This window comes from Crocodylus porosus, unplaced genomic scaffold (assembly GCF_001723895.1).
Source record: "Crocodylus porosus isolate Cpor-Errol unplaced genomic scaffold, CroPor_comp1, whole genome shotgun sequence".
Classification (NCBI taxonomy): domain Eukaryota; kingdom Metazoa; phylum Chordata; order Crocodylia; family Crocodylidae; genus Crocodylus; species Crocodylus porosus.
This window is the reverse complement of record NW_017728918.1, coordinates 89238972-89248474: the sequence shown is the minus strand read 5'-3', so window position 1 is coordinate 89248474 and position 9503 is coordinate 89238972. Positions and strand designations below refer to the sequence as shown.

Below are 9503 nucleotides of genomic sequence, written 5' to 3'. Positions count from 1 at the left end.
ACTTGCAGAAGGGAGAGATACAGCTCCCTACAGAAACACAAGTAACACAAGCAGCACATTGATACAATTACAGAGACCTCATTAAATGTACCTTTAATAAATAAGCACACCCTAAAGTGACAGGCAAATCTGGTAACAACCTCTACATGCCATATTTATCTGAATATAAGACTACCCTGAATTTAAGATAACCCTCGAATAACTGGATTCTATTCATGGAAAATGTACACATTTGTTATGATTTTCTATGTATAGAATCTAATTATTAGAGGATCATCTTAAACTAGTCTCCCCCACCATTGTAGGCAATGGGAGTGGGGGTGGGAGGGCAGGCGATATGGGGACAGACAGTGGGGAGGCAATGAGGGGAGTACATGGTAGGGAACATGGTGGGGAAGGTAGTAATGAGGAAGGCAGTGGAGGGGCAGTGGGGGAAGCAGTAAGGGGGCAGGTGTTGGGGGAGATATACAGCTTGTTCTCTGCTGCCTGTCCCCCCCCACAGTTACCCCCTTCTGCCTAATGCCCCCACAACCTCAGCCCCCTCATGCTGCTTCTGCCCCCATCAGCCTTGGGTCCCTGCTCCCCCTCCCCCCACCCCACGCTGCTTCTCCCCCAAAACCTCACTCAGTAGCATACACCTCTTTTCTAAATTATGCCATCAATCTTTGATCTAACCTCCTACATCTATCTCAACATAAGGGGCAATTTGTTTTTTACCAGGTACCAAAAGAAAACTAAACCTTCTAGTCACAAAATAAGGAATGAGATGAAGAGGGAGAGCCTGTTCAGGAGCAACACCCAGATGAGAAGCCAGCCTCCCTGTTTATACAGCCAGCAGGTGAAAAAAGGAAGCTGGAATTGGTTTCAGGTTCCTGTACCTGGGTTATAGATCTTACATTGGTCTATAGCAGCCAGAAGAGAAAAGGAGCATTTTCTTACTTTCCTAGGTAACCACTGGCCTAGAAAATTCTCTGGTAGTTCATAGCTTCCTGTCTCTTGGCAGTTGAATACAAGGTATATCTATGTTACTCTATCACCCATCAGATTCCTGCTCTGAGGGGAAACTTATTACTATAACCATTCCTCAAGTCTTTGTTCTGAGTTTCTCTTCTAAGTGAATCACTCTGTCTCTCTTTCCCCATTGTTTCTAGACTTTCTAAGATATTCGAGTCCTCAACTTTGGTACACAAATATAATCTCAAGGTAAATCTTTGTCTGATTTATAATCTTTCAGGTATTAAACACTTGCTTTCTGATCAGTGATCCAAGACTAGAAGGTAGAAAGTTTTACTGTATTATCAGTGCTCTGACAGTATAAGTCTGATATTCACAGAACAGATTTTAAGTATTATATTAATTTTATCAATGTCTTGCTACTCCCAAAATATGGCTTCGGACAAAAATTGTTACATTATTTGCATACCTGATTCTTGAAAATGGCAGAGATTCTAGGTTTGTGGCATCTAATTCAAAACCACAGAACCAGAAGGTTAAAAGGGAACTCCAGGATCATATAGTCCAAGCCCCTGCCCAGAAGCAATGCACTGTTCACAGACTAATGCCTATTTAGCCTCTTCTTGAAACCATCAAAAAAGGAGATTCCACAATGTCCCAGGGCAGATAGTTCCACTGTCCTGCTTTTCTTATAGTTAGGAAGTTTTTCCAGAGATTTGATCTAAATCTGCTTTGCTGCAATGTAAACCTATTGCCTCATGTCCTGAACTCTGTGGAAAAACAGTGGGTATAGTTCTTAATCTCCTTTTCTCCAAACTAAACATGCATCATTCTCTCAGAAAATCCTTTCGGAATGCATCCAATTACTTTTACCATCCTTTTTACTGACGTTTAGATCCTGTCCACTTTCTTTACATACCTCTTAAAATGCAGCACCCAGAACTAGAAACTATACTCCAACTGAGGTCTTACCAGTGCAGAGTAGAGCAGTATTATCATGTCCTGTTCTACATACAATACTCCTCTTAATACAGTCCAAAATGTTTTCACTCATAGCACATCAAACTAATGCTGAATCTGTGATCTACCACAGCCCCCTAATCTTCTCAGCAGTGTTACTATCTATCCAAATAGCACTTTTTCTTTCCATTTTTTTTTTACTTTCGTAGGTGTAGCACCTTACATTTGTCTTTACTGAATTTCATCTTTCTGTCCATAGGCTAGTTTTCAGGAAGCTTCTGAATTCTAACAATATCATCAAGTCCCTAAAAGTGCTCCAAGTTTTGTATCATCTGAAAGTTTAATCAGTACACGTTCTATTTTTTCATTTGTTAAACAGCAAAACAGAGCTACCCAAGACTCTTAAGATCTCCTGCCATTTTGACATCAATCTATTTTTTATCATTACTCTTGCTTGTAGTTATTCAACCAGTTGTTTCCCCCTAGGAGTAATTCTATCTAGCCCACATTTCTGCAGGTTAGATCTGAGAATGTGAAGTAAAACTTTTGTCAAGAGACTAATTCATGTCCAAGAATATCTCCACTGCATTTAAGAGCATGTCCACTGCAGGAGATGTGAAGCAGGCAGGTTGGAGGGAGCCAGGTTGCAGGGAGCAACACGTTCATCACACCATAAGTGTAACATGCACCAGAAGGAGTGGGGGATGGGGGAGAAAATGGAGCTGTAGTACACCCCGGTTAGAGAGAACTGCCAACAGCTGCTTTTGAAATCCTCCAGCTGGAGGTAGAGGTGGGTGCCGGGGGCACAGCAGGGGGGGTTAGACATCTGTCAGTAGTTGAACCACTCCATTTCTGAAGTATTTGATGTTAAATCTATCTCACCCAATGTAACTGAAGCCCATGCACAAGATGTAGGTAAGTGACAGCTTTCGTGGTACCTAAAGCTGTAGCTATATTAGTTACTGTACACAGGAAGATACTACTTCAAAGACTGGTAACTAGAAATCCATGAAATCAAGGACAATTACCTTATTGCTGAGATTATATGAACATATAACATTTATAACTACAAAGCAAAAGTTCAGAGGGAGAATGAGACAAATCTACTAAATATCTTGCATTTAACTATCCAGAAAGTTGGTTATTAAAACACCAGTTTACTAGCAATGCATATTTTTAGCACAGCTCTAGTTAATAGTATAAACTAGAAAGTGTAGAGTAAACCCTGCATTAGAAATTGTATTTTTAGGTGGCATACTTTAAGTGGTATGCTTTACATTTTCCATTAAATTAAAAAAAATATTTGTTCTACATTTTTAATTGTCATATGCTGCAGTGTTTTTTCTATGAAAAATGTAAGTCCAAAAACAATATCCATGCTCTATATTCTCAATACATATTCTGAAATCTGTTTTCAACATGTCACTACTATCATGCTGAAAACTACTATCATTCAAACTATCCATAAAGTGGCTATGTTTATTGTTCAGTGCATGAAAATTTAACCATTTTGTTCAGCCAATTCTTAATGATGGCCTCCTTCTGCAGTTAAGTATTTTCACCCGTTCCCTCTCCCCAGTCTCAGGTTGACAATAGGGAGCTAAATATGTTACTGGCTCTGACTCAGAGTATATATTCTTTTTTAACAGCTTACCATCCTCTTAAAAACATTAGAACACAAACTACATGAGCCTTCCCTAAATAATTTGAGTTTAAAACATTGCTTTTTTTAATCAGCAATGATTTTCTTAGCCCAGAATGTAAAGGAAAATGGATTTTTACTAAAAAGATAAAGCAACATAGCAAAAGATGTGTACTTACCAAGTGAACATAAGGCACAAAGTATCCAAAAAGGGCAGCTGGGATTCCAAAAGCCCAAATCCGATAACCCGCAACTTTGAAAATGGAAAAATTGAAAATCTTTTTTGCAGGAGGAAATTTGAACTTGCCCTTCTTTCCACCCTCTGTGTCTTTGGCATGGGGAATGAGAGGCTTGTAAGTGAAGCCAGCGAGGAACAGAATAAACATGAGGATGCACAGGACCCGTAAAGTGTTGAACAGGCCAACTGAATCAATCAACACTCTCAGAAGGAAGGGCAGTGACACAGTGAACAAACTGCTGCCGGCAGTGACAATGCCATTCACTAGTCCTAGGCGCTTCTTGAAATAGTGCCCCAGAATGACCAAGGATGGTTGGTATGCAAATGAGCAGCCACAGGCAAATAAGATTCCATAGGTGAAATATAGAAGTTCAATGGTGCTATATAAAAAAAAAAAAAATTGGAAAATGTCATTAATATGCCTTATACAACAATATGTGCACATTCAATTTTCACATACAAATACATAAAAATATTATGGAAATAATCATTTATATTTCAATTAAGCTAGAACTATATTGCATCAAATGAAGTACACAAAGTCAGTAGGAAAAACAGACTAGTTAATAATCTTTCATTGGCCAGATCAAGAGTGAAACTGTTTTTCCCTGGAATAACATCAAATAGTCTGATTAAAAGAATGTTAAGCTTACCTTCAAAGAGACACTGTCAGGTTGAATTAGACAAAAAAAACAAAGTCAGTACACCTGCAGTGTTTTGCAACCAAAATTATATTTTGTTTTTATTTAAACCTTTCCCTAATGCATTCACAACCCAAACATTGCAGCGTTATGATAGCGTTCAAGGGCCAAGGTCAATCTAAGACATCATTATGGTTCATGATGCATGTACAGGTGTTGAAGCAGCAGACACTACTAGTAATTTAAAAAAAACCTATTTTTTAGTTGTGTAATGTAAGATGTTATTAATAACTGGTAAGGTTATTTTTTTTAAACAACATAATTGAATATTTTCATTTAAAGAGCTACTGTTTCACATTTCTACCTCAGTGCTTTCTAGCATTGTAAGTTACAAACAGACACAAAACATATAAAAAATGGAATGGAATGGAAACCAATCCATTAAAAAAGGATGGCACAATAACTCAAGCTTATATCAAGGGCAGCAGCACTGAAATATGTTCTCCTTGGCTAGGGATTTCCACAAGTGTTATTTACCATATAAGACAAAAAAGAGGTGAAAACAAGTCCGTTCTCTAATTGCACAAATGAGGTTAGCATTATCTGAAAAGACGCTTGCTCAAAAGAATAAAAGATCACAGGAAGGTAGGGTGGGAAGGGTCCACCCAAGGTCATCTAGTTCAGCCCCCCGCTTAAGCCAGGACAGGATCATCCCTGATTAAACCATCCCAGTCAAATCTAACCCAGCAGTGCTGAACCCCCCGGCCCGTGGATTGTATCCCCATGCACTAGATTGGGTGCATGGGGCTCAATCCCAACATGTAGGTCTGGCCTGGGGCTCATGGCCCAATCCTAGCACACAGAATCCAATCTAGCCCCAAGCTATCTGGCCCGTGGAACAACAACATTGAGCACCATGGATCTAATCTGCTCATGAAAACTTCCAGGGATGGAGAGTCCACATCTTCACAATATAAATATAATATAGATAATAGAAACAAGTAAGAGATCAAGATGGCTGTGATATGTGGGAAAGATTATTAAAGGCAACCCCCGCTTAACACTGTTTCACTTAGCGCTATTTCGCTATAATGCTCATTTAAAATTGATACCCAATTTCACTTAGCACTCAGCGAGTTTCATGGTCGCTATCCTGGTTCAATTGCAGTCACCATCTTGGGTCATCAAATACTTTTGGTTTCGCTTAATGCTCGTTTTACTTAACACTCATTTTTTCAGGAACCAATTAAGAACGCTAAGCGGGGGTTGCCTGTATTTGGAATTGGTGTGTGTGGGGGACGTTAATTTTTAAAAGATACAATACAGTTTAACTAACATTTTAAAAACCTAACACTTGCAGTTGTCTTTACTAGCTACACTGATAGCTGCTACAATTTTCCCTGTCTACCCAATCATTTTTTTAAAAAGTGTTAGTTAAAACATGTTAGCCAATGTGTTACTAAAAACACACTTTTTATCCTATCTTAAGCCAACCATTAGCAGGTCAACATGATTAATGCACTGAGAGAAAACGTGAGGTCTAGGATGATTCTGTGAAATTCAAACAGCAGAGCTACATGGCAAGATCCATCCATCATTTGTTAATAAAGGTTTTTGTTCTTTTCATGCCACCAAAAGGTTGTGACAGCCTAATCAGTTGTAAATTACAGCTTCATGTTATACATAGCATCTTATGGTGAAATCACATATTGACTTACATGGCAAACTGTAAACTAAGCAGTGATGTTATCATATTCTGATATTCAGTTTCACTAAACTTTAAAGAATTTTAAAATTTTACCACGCAGGGAAACGCACATTATACTCAGCTGAATGAAGTCAAACATCATTTGTCTTGTGAGAAGAGAAGAGAGTTGCTGCCATGCCCTGCTAAGCTCCACAGAAGTAGAGTTCAGCTGCTGTGGGCCTCGAAAGCCTCACATAAGCAACATCAAAGCTTCATACATCCCCCTGCCTCACAAAGTACATCCAATGAGTCAGGTGGCTATCCCCCTCATGGCTTTTCCCTCTTAACCCTGAGTCACAAACCATCCCTCTCCCTCTTCTCTTCTGTCCTTTCAAATGTCAATAGCAGTGGGGCAGGTGCAACAAACCTGCTGGTACTAGGCCTTACAAAGAAAAGTATAAAAAAGGACTGATGGAGTCTATGAAAAACTATATGATAATTTCATAGTTTAAGCTAGAAAGGGTCATTACTGGGACTTCCTGCTGTAACATTTCATATAGCTACCTCTATAAAGATCCCAATGATTTTAGTTAAACTAAATACTTCAGTCCTCCAACATGCCATAGGCAAAAAACAAGAGAAATTAAAGTGCCTCCAGTCCCCAAGGTCACTTCACCAGCAGGAAACTGATGAGGTGGAACATGCACAGAAGATCTTACCAGGGTAAGCCAGGGTCTCTACAGAGAGGATGACAAACACATACAAAAATGCAGGCTAACAACAAAACGTGAAAAAACCCTGCTATTAGATGTAGGGCCCAAATGTGGTAAAGACAGTTTGACCTTGATCTTACAAGCATGACACCCACTAAGCATTTAAGAAAGAGAACTTTTGGTACCATCACAGGGCACTAGTATCTCAGTTTCCAAGTGTGGCCAATCTCCAGTGTCTCAGAAGGGGCAGAGAAGTTGAGGAAGGGGAAGGGAAGGAGGAATACATCAACCCTTGAAGCTTGAGATTTAATAAGGTGGAACGTGCTTAGAACAGTGGTGCTCACAGTTTTAGCTCTATGGGCCAAATGAATGGTGTAGGGCTGATCTGTGGGCCCAACCGGGGCCTGGACAACTGCCACCTGGCCAGAGCCCAATCCCAGCCAAGCAGGGGTGGCGCAAGACCCCAGAGGCCAAATCTGACATATAGCCTCAGGCAGAAGTACCACGTAGAGCCACAGCTCACAGGGTTCCCCACAGGATCCATGACAAGTGTGTGAGATTACATGACACCAGCAGCCAGATCTGGTCTCCAGGCCAGGGGTTAAGTACCCCAACTTCAAAGATATTTCCAAGCAAACTATGCCCCAAGCTGTCGAACAGCAAACTTGAAGAGTGGTGGGCTGCTGTTTGTGACCCACCCAACCTCTGCAGGTTGTCAACATCTTCTGCAGGGCACCAACCCTCCCTGGCTGCTGTCTCATTCTTATGCCTGTCTACTACAGCCTCTCCTCGTGGCACCACCAAGGGCCATTTATTTCCATTGTCAACAGTAACAGGAGTAATTAATTCATTGGTGAGAATAAGCAGCAGCTGCAGCAGAAAAGTAAGAGAGCAGCCCTTGGCACAAGTCAGGAAGGGCTGGGGTGGCTGCCTGCAGGACACTAGAGAGAGGATAAGAGGCATAGCAAGGCAGCTGGGTGCCAGGGCAGCACTGATGGGGGCAGCAGTGACTTCATTCTGGCAGCACAGGAAGAACCAGATTGTGTGGCCAAGGTGCCAGGTGTTATTTTGCTGCACATTTCCCCTCCCCCTGCCCCCACCAGCACAGCTGCCTTTGTTATGTAATGCCCACACACACACACACACACACACACACACATTGAGATATGTATTGTATTTTTGTGTATGTGTGTGTTTTGATATAGGCAAGATGGCCCCTGTTGCTCTGGCCATGTGCTCAGCACATGCCAAGCTGGGGCCTGTACCTGGGGGAAATATGTAAAACCCTCTGGCTTCATTGGCCAGGGAGAGCAGAGGATGCTTCAGGCAGATTGGCTAGGAGAAAGACTGGAATGCGGGCCCTCCCTGATTGGACAAGGCTTGGATGATGTCATACTGGGTATATAAGATTATTGTTCATCTGTCTGCTAAGAGCTGCACAGCTACACCGGGAGCCAGAAAACGTGCTCCCCTTGGTGGGGTCAGGGGAGGGCTCTCCAACTCTTCACTGGAGAGGCAAGCAAACACTATTTGAAGGGAAAGCCTCAAGCAGAGAGAGAAAGTCTCTTTTGGAATTTGAGACTCCTATTTCCTCCCTTTTTATTTTTTTTCTTAAGTGGGGTATCACCATGGGGGTATTAATCACTGAAGCAAACTGCCCAGGAATGGGTCCTAACCATTACTGGCTACAGGGGTCTGGCCTGTAACTGTATTGTCTCAGCATGGGGTTTAGCTGAGACTGGATGTCCAGGCTGCAGCCATAGGCGTGGGCCTTTTTTTTCATGTTTCTACACCTATGGTGTTTCAGCCTAGCGGCATAGCTGAACCCAGTTATATGTTCAGGCCTCAGTGTAGTGTAGGGTTGGCTGGCTTTTGCCATCCAGTTCAGGCCCAATGAAGTAGGCCTGACTGCTCCTTCACAGTTTTTTTTTTTTTTTTGAAGTTTCTGCCCAGCAGACCTAGGATTAAGACTAGGAATTTAGGGCACAGCATGCTGTGTGGAGCCACAGTTAACCCCTTGCAGTCACCACATGGAAGTCGAAATCACCCTATAGTGTTATAGAAAAAGCAGGGGCGAAAACTGTTTGCTTTTACGCTTAGTCATTCCACAAGAGCATATCTGGAGAAGCATCGGTAACTTGTTTCTCCTACCCTACCGTATCTTAAGAGGCATCCGCTAACTTGTTTCTCTTACCTCACCATATCTTAAGAGGCATCCGCTACTTGTTTCTCTCCCGCCCTGCTAACTCATAGTTAGAAAGTCCCAAGTCTCGTAACTATGTTGGCCTAAAGTACGTATGCGCTAAAGAAAGATTCCAGTACTCTGTAACAGGATATATAAGTAATGAAGAACCAGCACTAGGGGTCGACTTTGATCTGAGTCTCATGACTCCAGGCCGACCTGCTTGCAAGCAATAAAGGCCTTATCTCTGTGGCTCATGGTGTGACTCACTTCTGGGGCCAAATTGGAACTTAGCCTCCAGGAGCTCGAATGGCCCCGTGTGCAACAGTGTTAGAAATGGAGTATTGTTAGAAATGCACAGCTTGCATCTTGCACCTGATAAGAAAGAAACACTGCCAAGGACTTTTTTCCTTGCCCAGCCTTGCCACAGCTTTTCTTATACTAAATCGCAGACTCTCCCCCAGCTTCTCCCTACCCTTTCTCATG

At 41.8% G+C, this 9503-nt stretch overlaps 1 protein-coding gene across 1 annotated transcript in view; it reads right to left on the bottom strand.

Moving 5' to 3' along the window:
* The window catches only part of SLC16A10 (solute carrier family 16 member 10), a 70433-nt gene that overhangs the window by 35670 nt on the left and 25260 nt on the right, over positions 1 to 9503 (bottom strand). The window contains exon 3 of the mRNA XM_019538187.1: positions 3736 to 4174. Within this exon, the coding sequence (XP_019393732.1) occupies positions 3736 to 4174 (439 nt within the window). The remainder of the gene's footprint in view (positions 1 to 3735; positions 4175 to 9503) is intronic.